Here is a 16497-nt window from a genome sequence, read left to right on the forward strand (position 1 = left end):
CTTACCTGCTCCTGGGCACAATCACTTCAAAGCCTTCCTATCACTGAATGTTGTGGTATGTATCTCAAAACACCAGCCTGCACGTTAAAAATAGAATTCAACCCCCAAGGGGCCTGAATACTGCTACAACATATTTCTTCTGTAGTGGGCTTCTATAATACAGCTATAATAACTGCAACACTTAAACAAAGGTTAAAACATTTTCACATGAAATGCAGGATGACTTTTATTTCCTAAACAGTTTGATCTAGTGGGAGATTAATAAGGCATGGCAATTGTTTGTACTGGTCTCGTTTAATGCCCAACATTGTGCCTCTGAATTCAAGACATCATAAGCCAAATCAAATTTAAAATACAGATGTTTTCTTGATCATTTAACAGTCTCTGCTTTAATTCCCCACCCTCTTTCTGCATTAATAAAAAAAATAAATCATGATCAAATCAGTTCAGAAGCCATAAATTAAATGCAGGTGATTTGCCACTGAATTTTACCCCAATTTTCACTCCAATGTGAGACAGTGACCTACACCAGCAAGTTTTCATAGGGAAAATTATATCGATATTGACATTCATTAAATAATTTCCCAGTGTGGTACTAAGCAGAATGACATTCTAGGTCATGTGTGGACTATACACCTATTTCATCATGCATTATTAAAAAAAAAAAAAAGAAAAAAAGTCACAGCTAAGGTGATGATATTATTAACTTGGTAAAAAAGCAATTAAAATCTTCAATGAGTGAACTTTCAAATAGTGCAGCAACACTTAAATGTCATATTTCTGTTGCAAATGTATTTTTAATGATAACATTTCTTTGTAATGTAAATTAGCCTCCTCTCAATTATAACATGTTAATCAAGTTATTTCTCAATTGCTGCTTACCCATCAATGCCTACAAGTCCATTGCATGTCATTCTGTAAAAGCATACTAATTACTTGATTATATTTTAGCCAAGTTTTGCAAATCCAACTATTTTCTTCAAGACTGCACATTAAGAGCAGATTAGTCTGTCAGGGGAGGAGAAAGCAGAAGACATATTTGCATCCTGCAACTTTAGCCTAATTGCAAATCCTTCAAAGTACCTTAGCATGACACCTTAGCAAAGTACCTTGATCCTAGAAACTGGAGAAAAGGGAAAAACAGGTACCCACATCCTGTTTGCTAGTAATTCATGAACATGCTACTCCTGGTTGACATGTCCAAGAGGAGTAACGAAAAACACAAGACTGAGATGACCATTTAAAAATTATTCAAAGGGTATACCTCAAATGCAGAGCAGGATTTGATTGGGTAGAGGTAAATGTTGGTGACAGTGATGGGCTTTTCCCCTTTTCTGTATGGTGGCACTGCAGTCTCAGAAACAGCTGCCCTTATGCTTTCTGCCTCAGCCTCCAGTGGCTGCCAGTTGACAGTCGTCTTTGTCACAGATGAATTATTCCTGAGTTCTCTCTCCGAGATCTCTGGTATTGGAGACAATTTATCTGCGTTGTTAAAGGAAGGGTGGTCATCTGGGACAGTCTCTGTCATCAGCTTTGTAACAGACGATGGGAAGGGAATCTCACTGTCTGACTTGGAGAGTCTGGTGGCTATGATGAATTTCAAAAAAGTCTGTGCATCTTCAAAAGAAGACATGTAGCCAAAGGATATTCTCACAGAACCAGTGGGACGTCCATCAACGAGGTCTACATCATCTCCACAGACGTGGCCAGCCTAGTTTGAAATAGGAAGAAACCAAATAAAACTTTGCTTTATTTGCCTCTGATTTTACATAGTTATGAACATGTTTTTTACTTCTAACCTGAAAAACTGTTCTCAAAAATACTAAGTTAACTCAAGAATACAAAGAGAAAATTGAGAAAAAAACCCCCAGCTATCTTACTATTTACTCAAGCTGGGAACAAGATCATTTTGAGATGCTTGACTATTCTACCCTAAGACTAGAGAGACTTCTCAAAAACTTGTCAAGAACTAGAAAAAGTTTGTATGTCCTAGAACTGCCTGTTAGCTAGGGCAGTCTCCAGGAATATTCCAGTGTCATCTGCATAGTTCATTGCAATTTAAACTGGGATATTACACTTAGATACGTGAACAAATGGACTGCTGATTTTTCTGGGGCAATTTTCTTCATGTCTGCTGTCAGAACAGCTAGATTTTATACTACCAGTGGCTTATTCATGGCTTGTGTTAATTAGTTCAATGTACAGCTATACAGCTGAGATCTGGTTTGGGATATTAGCAGAGACTTGAATTGAGAGCTCCAACATCCAAAGCAACTTGCCTCATCATTGGGATATGCAGCAGATCTGTCTTTCTGATACAGTCAATGCGTTGCTTTCAGGATGGAAAGAATTAGCCTTCCCCCTAACATTTCCTCCTTTGAAGAACACGGCTTACCACTCCTGAAAAATCTTTGCTGAAAAATGCTTCAAATACCCTACCAGTGACCTCCACACAGATACCCCTCCACTTGATATGTCTTTCATACAGCACTCTCTGGAAAACTCTCCCTTAGAGAAGTTTCTCCTTCAGTAAGTGTGTCAGTGAATGCTGCCACTCAACTCAAGTAAAATCTAGAAACTCCCTTTGTGTATCCATCTAACAGTATCTCACCTATGGACATAAGATTTAGTCCTAGGTCAGCATCTTTGGTCTTTTAAGTACAGCAGCTGTTTTTTTCTTTTTCTCAGAATTTAATTTATTTACACATTTCTGTTGAATAAAAATGAAAGTGTGAATAGATTATTTACATAAGAGCTTTTTTAAGCAAGAAATGTCACAGTTCAATGAACACAGATGCCATTCATGCAAGGAGTAATGAAAAACAATTTCTCTGTGTCAAAACATGCAATACAGGAGCAAATATTTTAATGTCATGTGATACAGTTTATCCTTGACAATAGAGCAGATGCAACATTTGCAAAATTAGGTTGCATCTGTTAATATATATGTAGCCCTTCTTCCAAGTATTGAATGACTGATTGAGGATAGAGATTCCTGCTGTGTAGATAAGTAAACAAGTTCCTACCTGAGGCCCTAGGAAAACTAACCACACTTCTGCATGGACCCCTGAGGACAGAAAGTCCTCCCTCACAGGCATTTTATTCATAGAAATCTTCATCAGGGAAGGAAGAATATAGTCAGCACCCTGGGAAAAGGCAAAACTGAAGTGCGTGTGCAAATGATGTGATAAAAGATGCCTTCCCCTACACAGTAATGTTGTCAATGACTCATCCAGATCCTTTTCAAAGGACTGATGAGAATGGCTAAAAATAATCACTGCTGGACCACACCACCTCATCACACCACTTTTGGCAGACTGAGTTTCTCATTTAAGTTTGGGTTTGGCCTATCCCCACTTAAATGTTCAACTCTATTAACATTATACAGATGTATAAGAGGCCACCCACTTCTTAGCAAAATCCTCTTTATATAAAGAGTTCCAAGAGCTTTGCAGATGGTCATTTGACATTCTGCACTTTGGCAGAAGGGTACACCTTTTTTCCTTTCTCAGATTATCTTGGGAAACTTGCTCCCCCTTGAAAATTCAAGCATCACTCACCTGGTCTTAGACAATTATGCATGAGGAGACTATGGATATAGAGCTTTCCATTGTAAATCAAAGCACCATTTTGTCAAGAAAGTTACTAAAGAGCTCTCCCCCTTTAAGATCTTCTGCTATCAATCTTGCATATACAAGTGTTTACAAAAGTTAGGTGTTTACAATGTCTGTGATATTGTAAAGGAGCCACTGTAGCTTTTTATTTTTTTAAAAAATACAATAAATAAATTTTTGACTGTTCTGTAGTAATTTACTGTAATTTCAAACTCTGACAAATATGCAGACATGAAGTGTCCCCCACTTCACTCCTGTTACATCCTGTAACACACCTTTTACTGACGATTTATGGAAGATATTAGTCATCCAGAAAACAGCCTTTACATCCATGTCCTAAAAATCTAACATCCCAGTAATCTACGTAGATGTCACCTAAATTTACTCTCTGAGTTTCACTGTGTATTCTCATTTATTATTTCTTGTCCAATTTGTGTATGCATTTTAAACTGTAACATCCCACAGCAACATTATTAAGTACAATTAAGGGTACTGAAGGAACAACATGAAATGAATTGTCCAGGAACCTCTGTTCTGTAGGAAGTCTGGATTTCATGTAATTCCAAATCAGAACAAAAAGCCACAACTACGTATTTTTCAATGAAATGAAAAGAAGTAACACACACTGCTTTGGATGCACAAAATCATTTTGTTTCAAAACTCCATTTCAAAGACATTTCAATTAATTTAGTTCTTTAACACGGCTATTGATTTGAAAGGTCAGAGAAAGCAAATAAAATTTGCCTTCATTCTTAAAGTCACAGAGCCTCAAAACCACAGGACATGGTACACCTACTTTAGCTTTTAACTAATTAGGGCCTTTTTTTTGACAGAGAGCCACATTTTCTTCTCCCCTTCAAATCTCCCACCCTTAGGAAAATCAAAACTGACAGCCAGAAGATGCTGCCTGGGTCATACAACCTAGGTATCTTCCATGGGCAATATATCATGTAATCTCATTCAGAAACTAACCTGCAAGTTCCTCTGAATGTCCTCATTGCTCATCCCCAAATGAATCTGGCAGGCTCCTGTATTACAGAAGCAACCTGTGCGGACATGTATGTTGTAGAGGCTGGCCATCTTGTCCACCTTCAGCAGGAGATAAGACATAGGAGAAGAATGAAAAATAGACATTTTAAAGTTGTGGTAAACAATATACAGTGTTTTAAAAGTACAGCACAGTTGGAGGTAAACTACTTCCCTAAATTATTAACAACTTACTGTAGCTTTTAGCATTCCTGTACACATTTAGGATTTTTCAGCCTTGTTATTCAGCTGAAAGAAAATGGATGGAAGCAGAAATGCTTACCTTGGCATTGAGAGACTGTGCACACAGATTACACACAGAGCATATCAGTTGAGGTCCTAATCCTGTTCATGATGGTACATGTGCTTAATTTTAAACCTGTGAACAGGTTCATTCACATCCGTAGTGCTAACTACAGGCATGTAGTCAAGTGTCATTCAGTGTCTTGACAGAACTGTGACCTCCAACTGCATCTGCAGAGATTGAAGAGAGGCCTGGGGCACCTCTTCAGTAAGCTAAAGAAAACCTTGTTTTCCGATCATTTGAAACTGCAAGTCCTCATTACAGACACTGACCGCATCTCTGGGATTTTGGCATACAAATCACAGAATCACAGAATCTTAGGGGTTGGAAGAGACCTCGAAAGATCATCCAATCTGACCCCCCTGCCAGAGCAGGATCACCTAGAGCACATCACACAGGAACGTGTCCAGGTGGGTTTTGAATGTCTCCAGAGAAGGAGACTTCACAACCTCTCTGGGTAGCCTGTTCCAGTGCTCTGTCACTCTCACAGTGAAGAAGTTTTTTCTGATGTTTATGTGAAACCTCCTATGTTCCAGTTTGTACCCATTGCTCCTCGTCCTATTACTAGACATCACTGAAAAAAGCCTGGCTCCATCCTCCAGACGGAACCCTTAACATATTTGTAAACTTTGATGAGGTCACCCCTCAGTTTCCCCTTCTCCAAGCTAAAGGGACCCAGCTCCCTCAGCCTTTCCTCATAAGGGAGATGTTCCACTCCCTTCATCATCTTTGTGGCTCTGCGATTAACTCTCTCAAGCAGTTCCCTGTTCTTCTTGAACTGAGGGGCCCAGAACTGGACACAATATTCCAGATGCAGCCTCACCAAGGCAGAATAGAGGGGGAAGAAAACCTCTCTCGACCTACTAACCACACCCTTTCTAATGCACCCCAGGATGCCATTGGCCTTCTTGGCTACAAGGGCACACTGCTGGCTCATGACCCCTGAGGGACTCCACTTGTCACAGACCTCCAACTGGATTCTGTCCCATTGACCACAACTCTCTGGCTTCTTCCTTTCAGCCAGTTCATGATCCACCTCACTACCTGACCATCAAGAGCACACTTCCTCAGTTTATCTACGAGGATGCTGTGGGAGACAGTGTCAAATGCTTTATTGAAATAAAGATAAACCACATCTACCACTCTACCATCATCTATCCACCTAGTTACTTCCTCATAGAAGGCTATAAGGTTGGTCAAACATGACTTCCCCTTGGTAAAACCATGTTGACTGCTCTTAATGATCCCCTCCTTCTTGATACACCTAGAGATAGTGCCAACGACAAGTTGTTCCATCACCTTTCCAGGGATGGAGGTGAGGCTGACTGGTCTATAGTTACCCTGGTCCTCCTTCTTGCCCTTCTTGCAGACTGGAGTGACATTTGCTTTCCTCCAGTCCTCAGGCACCTCTCCTGTTGCCCACGACTTAACAAAGAGGATGGAGAGTGGCCTAGAAATGACTTCCACCAGCTCCCTCAGCACCCACGGGTGTGTTCCATCCAAACCCATTGATTTATGGATGTCCAGATTGCTTAACTGATCCCTAACCCAATCCTCATCTACCAAAGCAAACTCCTCCTTCATCCTGACTTCTTCTGGAGCTTTAGGGATCTGGGTCTCCTGTGGAGAGTCTGCAGCAGTAAAGACAAAGGCAAAGAAGGCATCAGCACCTCTGCCTTCTTTATATCCTCTGTCACCAGGGCACCCACCTCATTCAGCAGTGGGCCTATATTGCCTCTAGTGTTAGTTCTATCTGCAGTGTATTTGAAGAAGCCCTTTCTATTGTCTTTGACCTCACCTGCAAGGTTTAATTCCAAGGAGGCCTTAGCTTTCCTAATTGTCTCCCTACATCCTCTGACAACAGTCCTATATTCCTCCCAAGTGGCCAGCCCCTCCTTCTATGATCCATAGATTCTCTTTTTCCACTTGAGTTTGCCCAGCAGTTCCTTGTTTAACCATGCTGGTCTCCTGGCTCCCTTACTTGATTTCCTACCCACTGGGATGCTCTGATCCTGAGCTTGCAAGAAGTAGTCCTTGAATGGTGACCAACTATCTTGAGCCCTTTTACCATCTAGTACCCTGTCCCACGGGACTTCTCTTAATGATTGAAGAGGCCAAAGTTGGCCCTATGGAAGTCCGGGGTTCTGGTCCTGCCACGCAGGATCCTGCCCTCCACCATCTCGTGATCACTGCAGCCAAGGCTGCCATTGACCGTCACTGCTTTAACCAGACCCTCCTTGCTGGTGAGTACAAGATCCAGCAGCACTCCTCTCCTAGTTGGTTTGTCCACCATTTGTATCAAGAAGTTATTATCAATGTTTGAAGGGTCAGCCGCCCCCCATAAGCAATAACATCTGACAGGGCAGGGACCAAGCTGGAATACCTCCAGTTTACCTCCTTGAGTCTTCTGCATGTGACCACTCAGTCCACAAACTCCTTGGTGTACTTTTTCCTCATACTGTACTGTTATACCATTTCTTTATTATCCACTACATAATGAATAGGCAGAAATACAATACAGGATGACAAACTGGCATGAATAAATTATTTGAAGGAACAAAGAAGATGTGCAAAGAGAACAGAAGCACATGTCTATACGTGCCTAGGAAGGAGACACATATATGCATGCACTGGTGGGAGAGCACTGCAGAAGAAATATGGATTATCAGGGTTTCATAGTACACCTAAGAAACAACAAAAGCACACCATAGGGATCCTCTTAACACAGCTAAGAAATCATGGAAGCACACTTCAGGGATCTGAAAAGTTTTATGTTGATTCCAAAAAGCAACAACAGCAACTGGTAAGGTTAACTAAGCAAGTATAGCTACTGCCAGTTATTTCTTTGACTAGATGATGAACATTCCTGGTGATGATGGGGATAAAGGACAGTCAGATGGTCAGAAAAGTAGTAAGAAACCTGGCACATCCTATCTCTACCTCAGACTTCCAGAACAAACTCGCACAAGCTGCATCAATCTCCTTGTGCTTTTGCTTCTTTTTCTGCAAAATGGAGAGCTGAGAGCTCTGAGAATAACCTCGTTGCAGACTGAGAGGACCCCACCATGCCAGTGACACAGTCCCCCTTGCAGGGAGTTCAGGCTCACAGTGACAGCTCAGCATAAAGTTGCAGGAATGGAAGTGTTGACCACCTCAAACTAACCACTTCCCTAACTGTGAGCTCATGCTTTATCTGCCTGAAATATCAATGTAAACAGTTAACCTACCTTTTCTAGCTGGCATCTCTATTGGCTTTTGTCATTTTTAGTAATAATTTCTCTTTGTATAGGATAATAGCCCAATATACGTAGCAAGTACTTCTGGGTATAATTCAGCCTGTCTCCTGTCTTCTGATGTCAGCCTGTCTTCTGGCATTTCTGAGTTTAACTGTGAGATACCAAGCACCTTTAACTTAATTATCTCAGCAGCTTGAAAAACCAAGTCTTTTGTTAGAACTTATTCCAAGCTGAAATAATTCAACCTAATCCCTATTCATGATTAATGCCATAGAGAATATCCTGCGTTCAAACCATGCTTCTCAAATCAAAGTTATCATAAAAGGCATTTGTTGAGAAAGACTGTTGTGGTGTCATTAGCTTTGTTTTGTCAGAAGACTTCAATCTGTGAACAGTGACATTTCCTTGACTTCTTTTTTCATTTAGATGAGAGAAGTTGTCATCCTGGTATAACATGGTTTGTCATGATGCTAGTGACTCATGGATGGATCCATCTTTCTGTTAATCATGACAAGGATGGCAAAAATAATGCAGATACTTCACTACTGAATTCACACAGTGTTTGGGCTTATTTGCTCGATATACAAAAAACTTGAAAAATACATAGATCTATGAATGATGACTAACATTGCTGGGAAAGCCTTTCTAATCAAAGTGTATGTAGTGCAATGAAGTTTCCATGCCCCAACTTCAAGAATTTTTAAGAAATCTTTTTAATTTTGTGAAATAAATTATTATTGTTCTTTAATGAACCATAATTTCATTTTAGCCGTGCGACTCACTACCCTTCTCCAATAACACTTATGTATTAACCTGTACAGTAGAAAAAGATTATTGATACATAAGAGGAATATAGGGAATTGTGGTTCAGGAGAACAAAGATACGTTAGCCACAGCTTCAGTATTAATCGAACTCTGTTATCACCAATGTGATAAGGCACCCAGATCTTTGGAAAGTGATGCACACTTTCCATTGCAAACAATGTTACCATGTAAAGAATCAGTAAGGACAGCACTGCAAATCTATCTGTCCCTTGAACGCATGTTTGACTTTCCCTTTGACATATGCTTCAATTTCTGCTTGCTTGGTTTCACCCTGGAATTAGGCTACTTGGGGAGTTAATTTAATCTCTCTCTGCAGTACTACCACATAGCCAAACAAATAGGACATAAAACATCTGTTACAGTTATTTCGATTAAGAAAAGCTTATTTAAATAAAGCACAACTTTAAAATTGCCACAAGGAGCAATAATGGCTATGGAGCTCACGGTTATGCAATACAGAATGTTGCTTGCAGCTCTGTCTGTAAGAGCAGCAGGTGACTTTTGGGAGCCAGGAATATGTTTATCAATGAAGGCACAGAAGCATGAAGAGTACTAACATTAAGTACACAGCTTAATATGCTCAGATTGTCAGTTTTGGTGATTCCCTGGATCTGGTATTTGGAACTTTTGTGCCTTGGTCTTTCAGAGATTAAAGACTACAATTAAACTGCAAAACACATGCAGAAAACTTGGAGCATTTTTACTAATTCCAGTCAGTGAGGACATGGTAATTTAGCCATTATGACATCCTGGAGTCCCGTCTGCTCCTCAGAGCCCCTTAGCATCCATTACTTTTTCTGAAGCTTCACTGTGGGCCAAGCCCTATAAGGTTTCTTCACACCCCGACACTTCTGATGTCAGATCATCTTGATTTTTGACAAATGTGGTCTTCAGGTTTAACAAACACACGTGAATAAAGTTCACCAAAGTCAACTTTTAAAATAGTTATTTCTTTAATTATTATTTTTTCTTTCAGAGATATTTTCTATTTTAAGCATAATTTAGTGTTTCCCAGTTGACCAAATGGTCACAGTTAGGGAGTCTGGTTTTTTTGTTTGTTTGTTTGTTTTGTTGTTTGTTGTTTTTTTTTTTCTAATAGTGTTCTACATGAAAAATACTAGTACAATGTATTTTTTTTTTAAATATAAAAGATGTTGAGGTGGTGAGGGCTTTCCCCCCTTGTTTTGATGCATAACCCTGCAACAGTCGCCCTGGAATAAGTGGCATTTTAGTTCCCACTTGGCAGCTGGACAGTCCAAAAATACCTTTGATTCTGGTGTGTTCTGATTTCCTGTTCTCTGTCACCCAGCTGTACCCATGACTCCTCTGCCTTTGCTAAATGACTGACTTCTGCTATCCATTCACTTTAGAGCCTCTTCGGTGGTCATTTGAAAGGTGTAAGCTTTTCTCTGGCTTTGGTAGCCCCCCAGTATCAGCTCATGACAGTTCCACTAAAATAAGCATGAGGATGATGCTTAGTGTAGATAGTTACATACTAAGTGATAGTAAATATTTGCAAATAGAATATAGTTTTGCATTATTTCTAATCAGCTAAGGTTAAGATTTTCACTAAGAATTATGGATTCCCTAGAAACCCCTGCTGAAGTAATTCCCACAGGATCCAATTCTGTAGCTCTTATTAAACCAAGTACTTCTTATTTGTGCAAGTTCTTTTCCTGAGTATTGCAAGAATTATTAATGTGAACAAACAAAATTTGTATAATAGATCATGAAGTGTCCCAAAAAAACCAAAATCATATAAGTCATTACTGGAAGGTACTGTCCTTCAGGAATTGGGGTTGGGACTTCTCATCCTACCTTCTACAGTGCTCAGACTTCAGAGCACTTTGTTTGTCTGATGGATTTGCTCATTACAAGAATTTTACTGCACAGCACTGATGGCTGGTTATAAAACAGGCGTCATGACACTGTTCTCCACATCCACTGGTAAATTAATTCACTGATTCATGGCATAGAATTGGAGAGAAAGTAAGCTAGCTCTTTCTGCCATCCAGCATTTGACTGTGAAATATTGTTGCTGATGTAAATGCATACTTAATCTTGTTTAATAAAATTTAATAAGTAGGTCAGAAGAAAAAAAAAAAAATCAGCACTTGTTTCCAAATCATTTAGTAGGAGGGAAAAAAGCATTTTAGCTGAGTTACAGCATACTTAAACTGGTTTAACTGCATGGTTTCCTGCAAGAAAGGCATTTTTTCCCAACCCAGGGAAAGAATTTCTGAGTGGGCAGATTCCCACAGAATTGATGAATCTGATCCTCTTCTCCTTATTGTATCTCTAGTTGTTGACAATGCTTTAAACTAAATGCAGAGTGGATGTGAATCTCTCTTCAGACTACACCCATTCATCACTCACTCGGACCGAAGAAGGCAGTGAAGTATTAGACAGAGATACAGAATTCACTGAAATTGCCAAACTCAGTGTCCTGGTAATGGATATGCTAGCTTGCCAGGAACTCCACACTTGATGTGATAATTTTCTCTGCTGGTTAAGAGACAGCCAAATATTAGGTAAGAGAGGCAGGCTGGAAACATCAGCATATTCAGAATACATGGGTTGCTATTCTCCAAGAATTCTCACTTAGAAGACACTATACGCAAGCAAGCTGCAGGTCCTCCATGCTTGAAAGAGTAACAATAATTTTACATGTCTGTGACTCAGAAGCTAGATGATACTTTGGGGATGGAGTAGCTATAAGGAAGAAACAAGGCACCGTCTTGATCGCTAATGGATGACCTCACATTTTTTCAACTGCTTTTTTTCTCTCTGCAGTACATGTAATGAATGGATTTAATTGGATCATATATAAACTTCATGAGTACAAGATCTAGCTATTTGAAGCTGAGCAGGCTGAGTGGGCTAAACACCTCAGTCTTCTTTGATTTGACATCTCAATGGCTATAGGTCTCTCCAACCAATGGCATCTTCTTTTAGCTTTATCTTCTTTTAAAATTTTTTTTCAATGGCATTCAGTGGCAATGAAAATCTGATTTGATAAAATTATGTCAGGGTAAAGATGGGTTCCAGGAAGAAAAGCAAAGCAAAGAAAAACAAGTTCTCTGTGGCTTCCTAACTCTGACTTCAACAGAGCATTCCCTTCTACGTCATAGGAAAAGGTCTGTATCTCTGCATCCCATTGTGCATCTCCAGCTGTTTACTAGGCTAAAGCCTTTGGGTCAGATGGCAACTAGTCAGAGAAGTGGAAGCCAGAGACAAAAACCACAGAAGACTAATCTATAATTTGTATCAAAAAGGGATAAAGGAGAAAGCAGCAGACTTAATACAAGTGGAAACAATGCTTAGGAATAAAAAGGTGCAGTGCATGACACTGAAAGTGACATAGATTTAATTCATGTCCCAGTCCAAACCCTCTTCACTTTTTCCTCTTTGTCTTAAATCACTTAGACCCTCTTTTGTCTGTACTTACCCCTGAAAAGGGGGATATTAGGTCACAGGAAGGTTATAGGGTTAAAATCCCATGATGGACTGTGTTGAAATATCACTTCAGTTACGTAAATTGCAGGGTCCTATACAGGATTTGTGTGTGGGGCAGGAAGATGCAAGCAAGATAATAGAGAAGGTGCAGCCAGGCTCTCTTTGTCTTTCAAGGATTCAGATGGTGGACTGAAACTGGACATTGAATTTGTTCAAAATAAGTTGATCTGCTTTTACTATGGTCAAGAAAAAACAAATCCAGCAGGAGCTGTCAAAAGTGCAGGCCTTTTGCTGCTACCATGTGGTTTCTTTCCATTCTTCTACAAGTTCTGTAGTTTAGAGCCACAGTTCGGCCCTGTTGCTAAACATAAAATATTTAGCTTCCCTCATTCATCTGATAATTTTTCATCTGAACAAGTCTGAGTATTCTTCTTTTATCTCTTTTCTGAGTTTCCTTAGCAACATGCAAGGACAATCCAGAGAAGCAGTGTCAGGCAACACCTTCAGTTAGGCTTTTGTGAAGCTTTCTAAACATGATAATGTCTGATGAGCAGTTTAATAGCAGGCCATTTCAAGCATACTATCTCACATGCGTCTTTATCCCCCCACAATGAGATATTACAGAAAGCAACTCAGCCTTTACTCTGCCTCAGCAGGAAGAGAGCTTCCTAACCTACTAACTAGGTTTGCAGTTATCACACTGACTCTCTCAGGAACAGCATCTCCTTACAGTCTGTCAGTAGTCCCCTAGATTAGCTGTTGTAGACAGCTCCTTGTTTTAAGGGCTGTTTCTGAGTGCGCAGTGTCGTGCAACCAAATGCAAGCAAAGATCCAGATTATAATGGCATTTCTTGCCAGTTTGAAGCAACAAGGTGCCACTTCTTGGCAAGTCATTGTGGTTTGCTGCATTGCTGCTATCTGCCTGCTTATCAGACATGCACAGTGCAACTGGAAACTAACTGGAACCAAGGAAATTAGTGGACGTTCAACAGGAATCTTCACAACAATCTTTTCCTCCCTGTAATTTTGTTTGCATTCTATTGTGCTGGTCCATCTGCCATGCCCAGCTTCCTGAAATCAATGGCTAAATCTATAGCTAAAATCAATAGTGAGCAATCACTCCAGCAATTTTTAGGCAGCTATTGGGAAGATGGCCAAAAATCCCATTAGGCATGTTAAGAACACTTTTCTTTCTCTGAGTCATCAAAATTAATATGAGTGGATATGCTTCTAAAAGCATTAGTGTAACTAACTCAAAGTTGTTTGAACATCTCTGCACTGACGTTCTTGGCTGGAATTAAAAAATGCTGGGTTTCCATTTCCTCTGGCCCAGAAGAAAAAATGCTGCACTTCCTAACCTGCAAAACTGAATGATTGTTTTACGTGAAAATTAAAAGTAATGGATGGGGAAAAAACATACAAGTATTACAGTTTCAAGAACAACACAAAAATCTCCAGCTTAATAGCTTTTTATGAAGATTTATTTCACAGAGATTAAATAAAGTAGAAATTATCCCTCACTGCAACTCACGTTCTCCTGTAGGGACATGGTGTGAATTTCCAGACAAGTACTGATAGCTACTATCAGGCTCCAATTTGTAGGCTGATCAAATTGACCTGGTAACCACTTCCTGTGGATGTGCAATCCTGTAGCTCCTTTTCTTCACGCTCTTCCAATTTACATGTTGTCCTTGCTCTAATTCTGTACCTATATAGATGTAGAGTGCACTGGACCTAATGTAGCAGTGAAACAGGGGGCACCATCTAAGATACAAACAGCAACTCTTTCAAGAAATTACTCACCACAGGTATTAGCATGGTCCCTTTTATCATGTAATGATAAGTAGTGATATGGATATGCATTCAACCAGCTGTGTGTATATACAAATGTATCTGTCACTTGATATCTGAAGATTTGCCAGTGTTTAACATATTTCCTCTCCATTCCTGTGAGATTAGAGTAAGTTGGGAAGATAGACATTGAATCCCTCAAGGTGACACTGAAAGACTACAGCAGAAGGAGGAGATTTCATCTGGCCATTGCCAGGTCCTGGCTACTGATCTAGGTCCAGCTAAGCAGTTTCTTAAAACATCACTAAAGAAAAAGGAAGCTTTTAAAAGAGAACGTTGTGAAACTGAAGCAACTAAAGTGCACTTGCAATATGAAAGTGTTTCCAGTACTAGCTACTATCATTTTATTTGCCTTGAACAACTACTTTCACATGCATTTTTCACCCTGCTTCACACCACTATGTCCCATGTTCCTTCTGTTTGCAAACATGACCAAACGCAAACAGAATTATTTCAACCTGCTTATGTTGCTCTGTGTCTTCCCTGGGTACATCTCTTCTACACAACACCATTTCAGACTGCTTGTCCAACTGTCCTCTGCCTCTCATGTTTAGAATCTACTTTTTTAATGCTTTCCTGCCAAACTAGTGTCTCATTCTTTGCCCAATCCATGTAATAATGGACTTCAGCTGCATTGTGGGAAATTTAGGTTAAGCATTAGGAAATATTGTGTAATAGTGAATATAGCTAAGTTCCACAATGAAATGCCTTCAGAGGCTGCAGAAAGGTTCAGATAACAATGATCCTATCTTGGCACACGATGATGATGGGTAACCTCTCATAGTCCCTGCAGTCCTATAATCTATTTTTCCTCCTCCATGTCCTCTAAAACCACAGGGATTAATTGGCTTGGCTGCTAAGCTGCTTACAAGCCAATTCATTGCCATAGGATGCTTTGGATGCAGAAGGATGAATGAGGTTAAGAAGAAAACAACATTTCTTTTGCTTCTTGAGGGAGTCTCATTCTGGTTTTACCCTCTTCTTATACTGTTAGCATGCGGACAACAGCAGAAAGAGGCTACCAGCATAGAGAATGTGATCTAAGTTACTTGGGGCCACGTGTTCTGATTTAAGACCCAGGTCTTCATTTCAAGATTGAAGCAAATGAAGGCAGAAAAGGAAAAAAAACCCCAACAGTGGGGCACTGAGTCTATACTTGCATTATTAAAGGGAGGCTGAGATGGAAGGAAAGCGGGTGTGACAGATGCTATAAACAAAAGCAGTCATCAGATTGCACTGCAAATTTGTGCTGAAGGGACACACACTAGAAGAAAATTGTTGATAGTTTGTTGGGGTTTTTTTCTTGAGAAATGGATGAAGAAACATAAGTTAAAAGTCTAGATCTCTCTTCACTCTAACCGGGCTGATGAGAGTGAGCCAGGACATGCTAATTCAGGCTCCTAGACAAAACTGATCACCATCTATCAGAGGGTTCTCAGTCTTGAGAAGTAAAACTCATCCATATGCAACACTACAGAAGAGCCTACCTTAGGCAAACCAGAATGTTTACATTCTCTATCTTTGGCAGCTGATTCCTGTTATAGCAGTTTGTCTATCACAGACAAGTGTGAAGTGGCAGGCAAGAAGGCTGAGACTGCTAATGGACTGATGCTTGTTCCCTTCCTGACAGGATTTTTAGGAGGCATGGAAAGCATATATGGATACCAAGGGAACTTTTGCAGGTGAGACAATCACGGCAAGCTACCTGTTTAGCTTCTGGCTCCAGGCAAAGGAGGTAGTGTGAAAAAGCAGAATGGGAAAGACAGCTGGTAATCCACGATTGAAATAATGGCCATTTTTCAAAAGATTGCTATGACAGTTTGCTCACTTTTTTATGCCCATGATACATAGGAGAAGAGCATATTGTCTCAGAAGACCAGAGTAAAAAAGAAAAAAGTTTTCTAAGGGAAGTGTTATTTTTCACTGGGGGCAGAAAACACTGAACTGGAAGCTGTGACTGGGTAAGAGCTCTCCAGGGCATACAACTCAAGAAATATTTCAGGTAAAATTCCATCTACCCATCTCTGCCTCTTACCCTTTTCCCTTCTTCCAGCTCTCAAACTGATTCTACAGAATGAAATGTGTAAGGTTTATAAAATTACCCTGCAATTATCTATTGAATATATAAAGAACATTTCACAGGTGTCTTCCTATCAGGACAAAGAGGAAAACTTAATATTAGCAT

The 16497-nt window shown here is 39.9% G+C and overlaps 1 protein-coding gene across 4 annotated transcripts in view; it reads right to left on the minus strand.

Moving 5' to 3' along the window:
* Positions 1–16497, minus strand: part of MOCOS (molybdenum cofactor sulfurase) — a 219414-nt gene that overhangs the window by 34647 nt on the left and 168270 nt on the right. For all 4 annotated transcript variants that reach the window (XR_007888640.1, XM_051610814.1, XM_051610816.1 and 1 more), the window contains 2 exons: positions 4587–4703; positions 1265–1711 (listed from right to left, as the gene is read on the minus strand). Coding sequence is in view for 3 of the 4 variants with exons in the window: in XM_051610814.1 (XP_051466774.1) it covers positions 1265–1711; positions 4587–4703 (564 nt within the window). In the remaining variant the exon portion in view is untranslated. The remainder of the gene's footprint in view (positions 1–1264; positions 1712–4586; positions 4704–16497) is intronic.

Source organism: Apus apus, chromosome 2, assembly GCF_020740795.1.
Source record: "Apus apus isolate bApuApu2 chromosome 2, bApuApu2.pri.cur, whole genome shotgun sequence".
Lineage (NCBI taxonomy): Eukaryota > Metazoa > Chordata > Aves > Apodiformes > Apodidae > Apus > Apus apus.